Raw genomic sequence first — 15,072 nt, forward strand, 5'->3', positions numbered from 1 at the left:
ACATGGGAACACAGTGGTGCAGTGATTGTTCATGCCTCACGCAAGATGCTTGCTGCGCAACCTTCGATGAAATAATTTATTGCAGCAGTACTGTCTGTTTCAAACGTACTAACCCCTAATTCCTGTCCTTACTTTTCTTTCTCCAAGTAACCAATTGCCACACAATCAGCTCTGTAATAGATATTAAGCCATCTGTAAGCTTAGAACGCAGATTCTTCAAAACATTGAAATATCTTCGTAGCACATGTTAAATTATTCCATCCATCTATCCTCCCAGCGTCATGCCAGCCCCAGCAAGAATACAGAATACAGTCATCATGTCCTCACATGTATAATTATTAACAATATAGATTATTAAAATGAAGTTAAAATTTTATCTGTATAATATGATAAACATATTTTGCTGCATTTCACCTTAAAAATGATATACAGTAATCCCTCGCTATATCGCGCTTCGACTTTCACGGCTTCACTCCATCGCGGATTTTAAATGTAAGCATATCTAAATATATATCACAGATTTTTTCGCTGGTTCGTGGATTTCTGCGGACAACGGGTCTTTTAATTTATGCTACACTTCCTCAGTTTGTTTGCCCTGTTGATTTCATACAAGGGACGCTATTGGCTGATGGCTTAGAAGCTACCCAATCAGAGCATGTATTACATATTAACTAAAATCCCTCAATGCTATAAGATATGCATCCCGCACGGAGCTTGATTGTTTGCTTGTCTCTGCCTCTATCTCACCCTCTCTGACATTCTTTGCGCCTGACGGAGGGGCTGTGAGCAGAGGTGCTGTTTGCACAGAGGCTGTTTGCCTAGTGGATACGGACGCACCTCTAAGAAATGCCGCTTTATCGCGGTGCTTCCAAAAGGACACATTGATTTTTTGATGGTTTGCTTTAATCTCGATCTCTCTCTCTCTCTCTGACATTCTCTGCACCTGACGGAGGAGATGTGAGCAGAGAGGCTATTTGCACAGAGGCTGTTTGCTTAGAAGATACAGACGCTCCTCTAAAAAATGCAGCGCAAACTTAAAAGCACACGTATTGATTTTTTGATTCTTTGCTTTTCTTTGCAAGCGCTCTCTCTCTCTCTCTCTCTCTCTCTCAAATTCTCTGCTCCTGAAGAGAAGATCTATTTGCATTCTTTTAATTGTGAGAAAGAACTGTCATCTCTGTCTTGTCATGGAGGACAGTTTAAACTTTTGACTAAAGGGTGTTATTTCATGTCTAGAGGGCTCTAATAATGTTAAGTGTGTGGGAGAGTTTATAAGGGCTTAAAATATATAAAAATAACTACACAAACATATGGTTTTTACTTCGCGGATTTTCATCTATCGCGGGGGGTTCTGGAACGCAACCCCCGCGATCGAGGAGGGATTACTATATATATATATACTATTGATGGGGTAGCCTGATCAGTTTAACACAACACATTCTTCAGCAAGAATAGCAGAATGAAAGGGACCTTTTCTTTTTCAGCCTTAATTACAATAATAGTGGAAAATAATCAGTGCAATAGCTGACAATGTATTTGGCTGCTAATTAACTTTTTTTTCCTTTAGAATTAATTAACTTCACTCAGGCCCCTTAGTTGTCTCTTTTTCCTTAATTAGCAGCCAAACAATAATGAGACACAAAACAAGCCTCCACATGACCAGCTCACTTGTCCATCACACAATATGTGAAAAGAACGAAAGGTGGAGGTCTCAGTAAGGTTGATCTCTGACATAACATTTTAACGGTGTTCTTAGGAAAAACAGAAAATCAAGAGTTTTGGAAATGTCTGCTGTGGTAGAATGAGAGCAGCAACAAGCTGTGGAATTAAATAAAATGTTTAATGAACAGCAAGCATTGGCTTCTCATTAAGAAACTGGTTGGAGTGAAATGGGTTGGAGTTTGACGTTTCAGTTTAGCTGGTCATCTGTTGGCTCGTTTCACATCTCATTTCTGTTTGGCTGTCATCTAATAATGAAACAAATCAATTCAGAGGTCTGAATCCTTAAAAACAGGGCCATTCAAATGAAGGGAAAGGAAGTTAATTAGCAGTGAATCCTGGTCAATGATTAGGAAAAGGGTTTGAATGAAAAGCTGCAGACACTGCGACCCTCCAGGCCCGGAGTTCGACACCCCTGGTTTAGATGATGCATTTCATTCACCTGTTAGTCCATATGTCCATTCTCACACTATAGTCATGAGCTCCGGGTTGGGACTGACACATAGACACATGAAATAAATTACCAAGTAGTGGGGTAGAGAGTAGGACTTCAGGGACCTTTCAAACTCGACTTGCTGCTAATTTGGAGGAATCTTTGTGAAAAGGCTGGTTGGGCTAAAAGTCTTGTTCGCATCAGAATTTTTCTGTTTTAATGGATGAATGAGTTGACAAGAGGTTTTTGTGTAGGGGTGCTGCACTTACTGTCTGTGGTAGGCGAGGAGCCCCACCACATGATAGGACCTTGGTTTTAAACCACTGCTTCACCAGATTTGAGGTTATTTAGATATACAGGCAGAATGGTCTCAGGTGCTTCCTGTGAGAAATGTACCGTGGCAGTGCCTTGGGTGAAGAGACACTGGAGTGGTTGTAGCCTTGACATGCTTGGGAGTGTTTGGTAGCTGCCCAAAAAGAAGCGGAATATATATATACTATTGATGGGGTATCCTGATCAGTTTAACACAACACATCCTTCAGCAAGAATAGCAGAATGAAAATAAATAAACGACTGGAAGTTGATTAAAGACATCAGAGTGGTGTAACCAGTCCAACTCTTTGGCAGTTTGGTCACTTCCTATTGTTGTACACATTGACTCCTTTAAAGCTTTGGTGTACTTTGACCTTCATCAAGACAGAGCAATTTGGAGCAGTTTTCCAGTGTTTATGGTGACTTTAAGGTAAATATTTATTAAAATTATACCACTGAATTTATCTGTATGGAAATAACAAGCTCCTCTTCAGAAAATTGCAGCTGAAATGAAAAAGGCTCTGCTTGACAGTAAATAATGGATGTTATACTCAGTGGTACCCGTGACATATGCATATTTCAATGTAATTGAACATTCTGTCAAGCAGACATTTTAAAAACACTGTTTTGGTATTGATATTTTTTCCAAATGTATGCTTTCATGAATCACCTGATTTTATTTGACTAGGACTGGGGTCTAGTTTTAAATCCTTTAAAACTCCTGTCACTTCTAGATATTTTCCACGGTGAGACAGCACTTGTGAAACTTTGACTATTTGATTGGTGCCACAATAACACAGAATTTAGTGCTGCTTTTAATCCTAGTTTTAAAATTAAAGATAATTGTGTGGTTTGTTTCTGCTTCATCATTTACTAGTAGACTGCCAAGTTGACAATGACTTGGTATGATTAAGGTGGGAGTGAATATGTCCATTACAGGGGCAGTTCTAACCTTCTGCCTGAAGCGTCAGTGGTCCTTGTTTCATGTAAATGATAATGACTGTCACAATCTGAGATTCTGATCAATCTGACTGGGAATTATTATTTTGTAGGCCTTTTTAATCTGTCGTAAATTTAGACAGATGTTAAGTTTCAAATCATCCTGGTTCAGTACAGCATCGTGTCTTCTAACCAACGACGAAATAGGAGTGTGGACATTAATCTGACTCCACATTATTGCTTTTAGTCTGCAAGACCAATTTTGTCTTTATTAGATAATTATTTATAAGCTTCTGTAAAGTTTGAGTTAGCTTGACTTATTATCATTTGTTAAACTTTAGGTTATACACTCCACTCCTATATAGTAAGACTAATATTTACGTTTTATATGTAACCATAGACATTAAGCGCTGTTTAACTAGTGTGTGCTTTACAATAAAACCTCAGGGGCTAACTAGCTTTCGTAGCGTGCGTTACATAGAAAATATTTTGGAGATTAAGCACCATTTCTTAACATGTGTTTCAGAATAAAACCTCAGAGGCTAGGCAGCTGAGCTTAATATGTGTTACATTTAATTCAAGGACTAACTATTAAAGAATAAGAAACAAATTGAATATTCAGACTGTGAACCTCAGAGACTGTGTACCAGTGTGTGTCCACAGTAAAGGGATCTTTTCTTTTTCAACCTTAATTACAATAATAGTGGAAAATAATCAGTAGAATAGCTGACAATGTATTAGATGCAAACTCAAGATTATATTACAGTAACAAAAAGAAGAAAATTACAAAAATTACAAACATACATTCCAGAAGACAGAACCTAAAGTTATTCTGAGATCAAATTCATTCATTCAGATAGCACAATGTGTAGCTGTAAAGTGGTAACACCAGCTGCATTTGCAACAAGCAATTTGTAAAAATATCCAGTATGGCCAACCATACCTTCGTTACTCCTTGGATGGATGGATGGTTAGATAGACAGACAGACAGAGAGACAGACAGACAGGCAGACAGGACTTTACTTTGAATAGTCAAGTTTAATGTCATATGCACATCTTATATATAAATGTCTATGCATTGAAGTTTACGTGTCTGTCTGTCCAGCCTGGAAGGCTACAGTATGAAGCTCAAACAGCCGGCATGGCAGCCCCAAGTTAACGAGTCAGAAGAAGAAAGAAGTACGAGGCTACAGCATGAAGCTGAAAGAAAGCAACTCTGTTATGGAGGAATATTTCGGACAAAATGAAATAAATAAATAAATGCGTAAATAAATAAAAGTACTGTGAAATGTGAGCATAAATAAATAAATGTGTCATGAAATGAGAGCCTTAATAAATAAATATGTCATGAAATGAGAGCATAAATAAATAAATGTGTCACGAAATAGGTTTTTCGTTGCTTATTTATTTATTTAATTTTGTCCGTAACATTCCTGCAAACCGTCATGAAATACGGCTTGAAATAAAACTGTCACTTTCACTCGTCAAAGTTGTGAGGGTGGGCTCTAACACGCCCTCTAGTTACTGATTGGTGAATCGATAGCACAAGAATTCATTAGAAAAATGGTTACTACTACCGATGAAATGGATTCTGGCGAAGATATTACGTATTTCAGAGAGAGAATTGAAGATTTATCGGAAGAAATTACAATGTTGGCAGCCCTTTTAGAATTGTAGTATAGTATTTGACCCTTGTTTTACAAGTATAAAGTCAGTTGCATATTCGCAACTACTTTTTCAAACAACTGTACAGCTCTGATCAGTGGTAAAGTTGTTCATCCATCCATTTTCTAACCCGCTTGTTCAGTTCAAAATATTAGTTGGAGCTGCTTTGGGCATTCCATGTCAAAGTACCTAAACTAATACAGCCGCTGCAGCTTATCGTATCAAACTGGCTCATTCGCCTTGTGATCGTCTTCTCCGATACACCATATAGATCTGCAATCTGTCATACTTTTAAACCGCATAACAGAAGGTGTTCTATTGACTCAGCTGGAATGTCAAAGGATGGACGTCCAGAGCAGGGAACTGCGTCACCAGAACTAAAGTGAAGTCGAGTCCGTTCCACCTGTTCTTCGATAATTTCAAAAACAGTTTCATCTATATCGGAGTCTAAAAGGGCAGCCAACATTGTAATTTCTTCCGATAAATCTTCAATTCTCTCTCTGAAATACGTAATATCTTCGGCAGAATCCATTTCATCGGCAGTAGTAAGCATTTTTCTAATTAATCCGTGTGCTATCGATTCACCAATCAGTAACTAGAGGGCGTGTTAGAGCCCACCCTCTCAACTTTGACGAGTGAAAGTAACAGTTTTATTTCAAGCCGTATTTCATGACGGTTTGCAGGAATGTTACGGACAAAATGAAATAAATAAATAAGCAACGAAAAACCTATTTCGTGACACATTTATTTATTTATGCTCTCATTTCATGACATATTTATTTATTAAGGCTCTCATTTCATGACACATTTATTTATTTATGCTCACATTTCACAGTACTTTTATTTATTTACGCATTTATTTATTTATTTCATTTTGTCCGAAATATTCCTCCATACTCTGTCACCAAAGTGAAACCGGCAAGGAAAGACAAATGAGAGAGAAACTCACTAAGCCGCTGATAAACAAGGGGAGTGAGCACATCTGCAAAATGAAACCGCTGACTACGAATTTCAGTTTTTTTTCTGATGATTTCAATAGTTTCTAGGAGCCCAGGCTTTTTACAGCACGGCTTACACAGCTAGTTTTATATATAAACGTCTACACGTGAAAGTGTGTGTGTCTGTCTGTCTGACCCGAGAAGTGCGAGGCTACAGCATGAAGCTCAAAGAGCCAGCAAGACGGCCCCAAGTTAACAAGTCAGAAGAAGAAAGAAATGTGAGGCTACAGCATGAAGCTGAAAGAAAGCGACTCTGTCGTCAAAGTGAAACCACCAACAAAAGACAAACTCGCTTAGCCACTAATACACAAGCGAGGCAAGCACAGCAGCAAAACAAAACCTCCGAGGAGAGAGAAACTCACTTAACCACTGATAGACGAGGGGGGCAAGCACGTCCGCAAAACAAAACCACCAACTCTCCATTTCAATTTTTTTTCTGACGATTTCAATAATTTCTAAGAACGCGGGCTTTTTACAGCTCAGGCTTACTTACACAGCTAGTTATATAATAAAATTCTTACTTGCATCTTTCATAAGAGCAGCTGACAAATTACAAGAGCAGACCCTACAGAGCCCCTATAAAGTGTATGCATAATCCTCTACTTACCCTGTAGAGATGCAGCAATATAGTGACTTTCTGCAGCGTACTACCCAGAGGAGCTTTATCCACTGCACTAAATGTTATTTGTTGTCCTCTTCTTGGTAGACCCCTCAATTAACCTACAGTTCTGTGCTACCATCTAAACTGTAAGTGGCACACAACTCATTCCTTTACCTGTATGTTTCCCGCAGATTCCAGAGAAGTAAACCCCTTGCCAGCTCCTTTATGGAACTGCAGAACACTTCTACAGTCCGGGTAAAACCTAGTCAGCTGTTACATATGGAGACTAACTATCCATTCATGCTGTTCTTATTAACTCTGGAATAGTTAAGCTGTCACAGGATTGACGTTCATACCTTTTTTTTTTTAAATTCCTTTAGTATGCAGAACACTTTCGTGTTTGTCATCCCTCACTAAAGGCAGGCTTGTGAGTCATTTTCTGCAAGCGATTTCTGGCTCATCTGTTGCTATGTCACGGGAGCTTTTGCAGAGAGAGCTATTGTGGTTTTTATTTACTGGTGAAGTGGCATGTGCTCGGGTTGCACATACTAAAAAAATGAGCATTTTTGTACTTAAAAATAAATTTAAGCCATTTTATATTATGTGGCTATATAAGGCCAACCTTATTCATAGCCTCTCCATCCTGATGTTTACAAGCCACCTGCCTGGTCATTTCAGATTAATGATCTCTTTCTTATTAAAGGGTTCATTTTTTTTTTCTCTGTCATTTGGATGAAGCAGCAAAATGTTTTGTATGCCATGTGGCAAACTGTTCCAATTGTTCATTATTCTGAATTTAATTTAATATAACATTGCCTCCTGTCATTGAAGATTCTTAGATTATTGTTAGAAACTAAGGAGAGCACATTACGTATCACAGCTTACAAAAAGCAATCATTGCCTTGCAGCCTTGTCCAGAAATATTGGATTAATTTGCAATGATGGACTGTCTGCATATTTTTAAAGTGAAGACATTTAATCAGAAGATGAATGCCCAAATGGATCATTTTGAAATTAGAAAGAAGTTAAATGCCTATAAAATTCATAATGAAAAAAAAATAACATAACTACCAGTTAACCTTTATTTTATAAAATAATCTTTCACTGTCTACATCATCCCAAGATGTTTTACAAGTAAATGTTTGTAATATAATACAAATATTTACAGATACTGTAACGTAACATTCACATACCAGCTTAATCCAATTTAGGGTCACAGTTGCTGGAGCCTATCCTGGCAGCACTGGGCATAAGGCTGGAAAACAGCCTTGTAAATGGTGCCAGTCTGTTGCATTTGTCTTTTTTTTCTACTAAGTATGTCTGTGCAATTGGCGCACATGTCACATTACAAGACTTTTCAAGCAATTTTCAGTCAAAGACTTCACTTACATTATCTGAGTGAGTCAGAGGCAGCTGTGGCATAATCTCGTAATTTGATTTGATATACTTTATTAATCCCCAAGGGGAAATTGTCTTTTCAGGGTCTGGCTGAGCCACTTTACAGCACTCCTGGAGCAATTGTCAGGTTAAGGGCCTCGATAAAGGGCCCAGTAAGATCCTCAGTGGCCCGTAATAGGATTTGAACCAGCAACCTTCCCGATAGCAATACAGATCCTTAGCCTCTGAGCTGGCACTCTGTGCAATATGGCAGTCATATAGTTTGACATACCCAACAACTTGCCCTGGCAAAATCGAACCTGTCTTAAGTCATAGCGGCAGCGTATGTGTGTGAGAGCAGACTACCAATAAGTGGTCACAAAAAAGTTCAATACATATACTGCAGCTACAAAGAATAACAAACGTGTGCTTTGGACCTGACAAACAGAGACCCTTCTATCCGATATCACGTGTTTTATGTATCATGTCAGAATGGTAAAAAAGAAAGAAAAGTGCAGAAAGTACAGCTGAACTTGCTGTACCCATAAAGCCTTCACATGGTCAGTGGCTCCGTCAAGCAGCACATTACTGGCTTTCAGGCAAAGCGATGAGTGCGCAACATTTTGGAAATGCGAAACTGTGCTGGAAGGTCATGGTGCTGTCAAATGTGACATACTTTGTGATTTCCAGGAGCGTAATCTAATATTCGACATATCAACAAGTGCGATCATCATCATTAAATTCATGGATTGATAGGTTGGTTAACTGACATTCCATCAAATGCTCAAAATGATGTGAAAAAGCACACATACTGCGTGGCCTGTAGGGTAGAAGACATTAAGGGCAGATCGATAAAGGGGATCAGACAGAGTTTAGGAGTCAGGTGGAGAACTTTGTTTCTTGGTGCAAAGAGAATAGTCTGCATCTTAATATCAACAAACCCAAACAACTGGTTATTGACTTTCGCCGCACCGAGGATCCCCTGTGTCTGGTCACTATTCAAGGAGTGCATGTAGAAGTGGTGCATTCCTTCAGGTACCTGGGGGTCTACATTAATGACAGGTTGGACTGGTCTTGGAATAAAGAGGAACTATAAAAGAAAGGTCAGAGCTGGTTCATCTTCCATAGGAGACTGTGCTCCTATAATGTGGGAAGTGACATCCTTCACATCTTCTATAACTCTCTGATGGCCAGTGTGATTTTCTTCACTGTGGTGTTCTGGGCTAGCAACATTACTTTAAGAGAGGCCCACCAAATAAACAAGCTAATTAAAAGGACTGGCTCAGTTATAGGTTCCCCTGGAGGTCACAAAGAAGGAGAGAATTAAAACAAAACTGAGTGCCATTATGAACAATGCTGCATATCCTATCCCTGGCACACCAACACTGAGGACTTTCAGCCAACAAGTTATTCAGCAGAAGTGTGTCTAGAAACGCAACTGCGGGGTCCTTCATGCCAACAGCAACACATTTGTAGTACGCCTCACATCTATATAATCTACCTATTATATAGTGCCTTTCATATCTATCTATCTATCTATCTATCCTCTTGATAATGGTAACAACTGAGCATTTTCTCATTACGTATCTATGAATCTAGAGGACTGAATATCCTTTTTTTCACATCAAATTTTACATGTGTTCTTTTAAAAATAAAGGTGCCAGGGTTGTTCTTCAAAGCAATGCCATAGGAGAACAGTTTTTAGTTCCCAAAAGACCCATCCTGTGAAGATTGCAGAAAGAACCATTTATTTATTTACGTATATCCATAACAGGCAACCATACAGTAAATAACCATGTATAGAAGGTAACAGACTTGTGAAATACTGGTGGATCCTGATTTCAAAAGGGCTCTTGCTGCATACGTCCAGCAGCACAGGCCTTGTCCAGGCTTTCCTAATCTTTCAGTGTCCTGCTAGGTAGCCTAGCATACATTAAAGATTTTGTTTTTTTCTACATATTAGGAAGTTTTCCAAAGCACAACTTCATACGCAAAGAACCTTTCCCAGAATGAAATGGTTCTATTGTCAAGAAGTGTATCTATGAGGAACCGCACAACCCAGTAAAGAACTATAAAGTGCCGTTAAAGAACCATTATTTTTAAGAGTGTATGTTGGAAATTTGGAAATACAAATTCATTTCATACTAACATGGTGAGAGGCAAATCATTCATATCCACTGTCTTTTCTTTCTCTTAGATTATGGTACCATCAAGAAAGTCCTTTCTCCACTGAACCAATCAACGGATAGCTGCTTGTTAGAAGAAATTGAGCTGTTCCCACCCGGCAAACGACAGTCCATCCGAAGCCTGCAAATTCTTCACAGTAAAAGCATACTGTTTGTAGGACTCCGAAGCCATGTGGTAAAGATCCCGCTAATGCGCTGCAGCTTCCATAAAACCTACAAGTAAGAGCTTTAAAATGTCCAGCATTTTATCTTCACTTTTATGTTTCAGCCAAGAGGAACTGGTTTCTACATTTTGAATTTACTACTGCATTATACAATACACTGTTAGACATTTGTGTCACCGCTACTTTGAATGGGATAATCAGTCTCATAAATGGATGGCTGGATTTATGATCACTGCATCTACTCAAGCAGAGAGTCACAGAATTTATTACAGCAGATGAAAGCTTTGTTTTATTTTACTGTATATAGTATGTTAATATAGTTATACAGCACAAATACTAGGGTCACAGAAACTTTAATGCTTTATTGTATTTTTTCTTTAATAATGTTTATTCATTTATATACAGTTCAAAACCTACTTGCACCTCTGAGTTTTTTCCATAATTGTTCACTTTTACATATTAATCTTTCAGAGTGAAAGGGAACAAAAAAATTAAGTACAAAATAAAATTGGGAAAATTGTTATATTTCAGCAAGGTTTTTTGTATCCGTTTTTCATTATTAATCCATATTTTCATTAATTCTAATGTGTAATTTTTATTTGTTTTTGTTAATTATGGGTTAGCACTGACTTTTGGTTTCCACCTTTGCTTGCCATTTGACCAATTGTACCATCCAGTCCTCTACATTAAAAGCATTGCTTTCTCAGTTTAACAGTATACCTAGTGTAGTTTTGTAAGTGTCATACTTCTAGTGTTTGTGTTTTTGCATCCGTTTTGCTCATTTTTACCTTAGGAAATGTTTTGGGACGTATTTACTATAGGTTGTGTTTTTAGGTAAACACTGTGGCCTTGTTTTTTGCCTGAATCCATTTTTGCACTTTTTCACCTTTGGCCTTATCTTTACAAGTCAAATGTTTTTATAATGCCACTCTCTAGAAAATCAATTTTAGTGTTATCATTGGCTTATAAAGGTATTTTAAGGTAACTTTAAAATCCAGGGCTTCATTTTAGGCCTGTGAGGGCCTATGGAGTTTTGGTCTCAGGCTGTCTGGGGTGAGACCAATCTCCAGACAGACTAGTGAAGATTTCAGCCATATTTGTTAATCTTTTAGAAGGCTCATCCCTTATTGCACTCATATTGCAATACCAAATATGTAATTTGATACTTTAACAGATGAGAAACGTTTGGAGCAGCTTACACAAACTGTACCAAACAAATATGACCAGAGTCTCACTATGGTTTGTGGATTTTATTTCCTACTAATATTGTGATACCTAGTGGCATGGAGTCTGTATGCAGGGTATACTCATAAACAACCCCAACTCCTTGAGGGACCTAAGTAAAGACCACTTTCTATTCAATGGATGCGTAATCAAATATTTATCAGCCTCTCTAACATAGACACATAGCCTATATCCAAATATGGTGCACTTTCTGTTATGGGTATGTTTTAAATTATTCTTTCTAAGTTAAGATGTTCATCAAAATAATGAAAAAATAACTAGGCAAGTGTGTCACTGATTCAGGGCTTTGGAAATAAACTATAAACTTAACCCAAGTGAGACAAACATGCATTCTTGCATCAGCACGACACGGAGTAGTCGTTTGTAAAGGAGCTCAGTTATCAATGGATTGATACAAGAAAGTCCCGTCCCCCAGGCCATCAATGTCTACTGATTACATTCCATGCATGGTAGCATTTAAAGAAATCACTGAAATTGTTGAGAAAGACAGTATTGTTCATTTTAGTTTCACTTTGCCAATATTTTAATTATGTTAACTGGCTGCCATGCCGAGAGAGGTGGGTGACATTAAGTCCGAATGGGCCATGTTCCGTGCCTCTATTGTTGAGGAGGCTGACCGGATCTGTGGCCGTAAGGTGGTTGGTGCCTGTCGTGACGGCAATCCTCGAACCTGTTGGTGGACACCGGTGGTGAGGGATGCCATCAAGCTGAAGAAGGAGTCCTACAGGACCCTTTTGTCCTGTAGGACTCTTGGGGCAGCTAATAGGTACCGACAGGTCAAGCAGAATGCGGCTTCGGTGGTTGCTGAAGCAAAAAGTCGGGCGTGGGAAAAGTTTGGGGAGGCCATGGAGAACGACTTTCGGACGGCTTCGAGGAGATTCTGGTCCACCATCCAGCGTCTCAGGAGGTGGAAGCAGTGCAGTGTTAACACTGTATATGGTGGGGATGGTGTGCTGCTAACTTCAACTCAGGACATTGTGGGTCGGTGGGGGGAGTACTTCAAAGACCTCCTCAATCCCATTAACATGCCTTCCAGTGAGGAAGCAGAGCCTGGGGACTCGGAGGTGGGCTCCCCCATCTCTGGGGCTGAGGTCACCCAGGTGGTCAAAAAACTCCTTGGTGGCTGGGCCCCGGGGGTGGATGAGATACGCCCGGAGTTCCTCAAGGCTCTGGATGTTGTAGGACTGTCTTGGTTGACACGCCTCTGCAACATCGCATGGACATCAGGGATAGTGCCTCTGGATTGGCAGACTGGGGTGGTGGTCCCCCTCTTTAAGAAGGGGGACCGGAGGGTGTGTTCCAACTACAGAGGAATCACACTCCTCAGCCTCCCTGGAAAAGGCTATTCGGGGGTCCTGGAGAAGAGGGTTCATCGGATAGTCGAACCTCGGATCCAGGAGGAACAGTGTGGTTTTCCTCCTGCTCGTAGAACAGTGGACCAGCTCTACACCCTTAACAGGGTCCTGGAGGGTGCATGGGAGTTTGCCCAACCAGTCTACATGTGTTTTATTGACTTGGAAAAGGCGTTCGACCGTGTCCCTCGGGGAATCCTGTGGGGGGTGCTCCAGGAGTATGGGGTACCGGACCCCCTAATAAGGGCTGTTCAGTCCCTGTACAACCGGTGTCATGGCTTGGTCTGCATTGTCAGCATTAAGTCAAACCTGTTTCCAGTGAGAGTTGGACTCTGCCAGGGCTGCCCTTTGTCACCGATTCTGTTCATAACTTTTATGGACAAAATTTCAAGGCGCAGCCAGGGCGTTGCGGGGGTCTAGTTTGGTGGACTCAGGATTGGGTCACTGCTTTTTGCAGATGATGTTGTCATGTTTGCTTCATCAGGGGGTGATCTTCAGCTCTCTCTGGATCGGTTCGCAGCTGAGTGTAAAGCGGCTGGGATGGGAATCGGCACCTCCAAATCCGAGACCATGGTCCTTAGCCGAAAAAGGGTGGAGTGCCCTCTCAGGGTTGAGAGCCCCAAGTGGAGGAGTTCAAGTATCTTGGGGTCTTGTTCACGAGTGAGGGAAGAATGGAGAGTGAGATGCGGGCTCTGCATCGGTCTGTCATGGTAAAAAAGGAGCTGAGCCGTAAGGCAAAGCTCTCAGTTTACCAGTCGATCTACATTCCTACCCTCACTTATGGTCATGAGCTATGGGTAGTGACAGAAAGAACAAGATTGCGAATACAAGCGGCTGAAATGAGTTTCCTCCGCAGGGTGTCTGGGCATTCCCTTAAAGATAGGATGAGAGGCTCAGTCATCCGAGAGGAGCTCAGAGTAGAGCTGCTGCTCCACTGCATCGAGAGGAATCAGATGAGGTGGCTCGGACATCTGATCAGGATGCCTCCTAGACACCTCCCTGGTGAGGTGTTCCGGGCATGTCCAACCGGGAGGAGGCCCCGGGGAAGACCCAGGACATGCTGGAGGGGCTATGTCTCCCGGCTGGCCTGGGAAAGCCTTGGGATTCCCCCAGAAGAGCTAGAAGAAGTGGCCGAAGAGAGGGAAGTCTGGGCATTTCTGCTCACCCTGCTGCCCCCGCGACCCGATCTCGGATAAGCGGAAGAGGATGGATGGATGGATGTATGGCTGCCATGCCATTTCTGTGGTTTTGTTCTGGTTATTGCCAGGCTACCTTTCATTTTATGGTTGCACTATGCTCTTATGCCATGTCTTATAGACCAGAGCATCATTTTATAAACACTAATGCAACTGGGAAGAGTAACATTTGTTTAACACCTAAAGCTAACTTCACATCCTAAGCATCATTTTGGCCACTACATTTTTAAGAGCATGCAAGTGGTATGTGTAGGAGTCGTCAATGTCCTTTTTATTTATTGCTTGGCAATGTACATTAAACAGGGAGAAACCTGCCCTGTCTCTGAGTGTGAACCCTGAAACCTTTGTGTAATTGAAAGCATACTGTCTAGCAGACGTAATATAATCTTTCACATAACGCGAAAGGCACCTAAACTGTGCTAGCCATGTCCATCTGTCTGTCCGTATGAAACAACTTGTCTCCCAGTCGACTGATTTTGTTAAAATGTAGCACACTTATTCACCAAGGAAATTTGTCACAATAGCTCAGTTTTTATCGAGATTTTGTGACTACAGTACGCCGTACACATTTTTGAAATGTCAAAATCTCCCATTGAAAAGAATTGCTGAATTTGTGAACAAGTTCATTTAAACCAGAGAAATATTCTCTGCAACATCACCTATAAGTGACTTTATTTTGTCAATTTTACCCTGAGAACAGTTACTTTAACTTATTTTGTATATTTTTTTTTTTTACTCATTCAATGGCTGGTACCGTCATTAACACTAGAATTACCAGAGCCTACGAAAGAACTCTTAGATCCGTCCCACCTTAAATCGCTTCTTAAACCCGTTCTCATCTCTCCACCAGCGTCTTTTGTCATCTAAATGTGCTGATAAAAACAA

General features: G+C 40.3%; 1 protein-coding gene across 1 annotated transcript in view; it reads left to right on the forward strand.

The window, feature by feature from the left end:
• sema5a (sema domain, seven thrombospondin repeats (type 1 and type 1-like), transmembrane domain (TM) and short cytoplasmic domain, (semaphorin) 5A) overlaps window positions 1-15,072 on the forward strand; it is a 788,567-nt gene that overhangs the window by 562,812 nt on the left and 210,683 nt on the right. The window contains exon 11 of the mRNA XM_039754371.1: window positions 10,242-10,449. Within this exon, the coding sequence (XP_039610305.1) occupies window positions 10,242-10,449 (208 nt within the window). The remainder of the gene's footprint in view (window positions 1-10,241; window positions 10,450-15,072) is intronic.

The sequence above is a fragment of the Polypterus senegalus genome, chromosome 5, assembly GCF_016835505.1.
Source record: "Polypterus senegalus isolate Bchr_013 chromosome 5, ASM1683550v1, whole genome shotgun sequence".
Lineage (NCBI taxonomy): Eukaryota > Metazoa > Chordata > Cladistia > Polypteriformes > Polypteridae > Polypterus > Polypterus senegalus.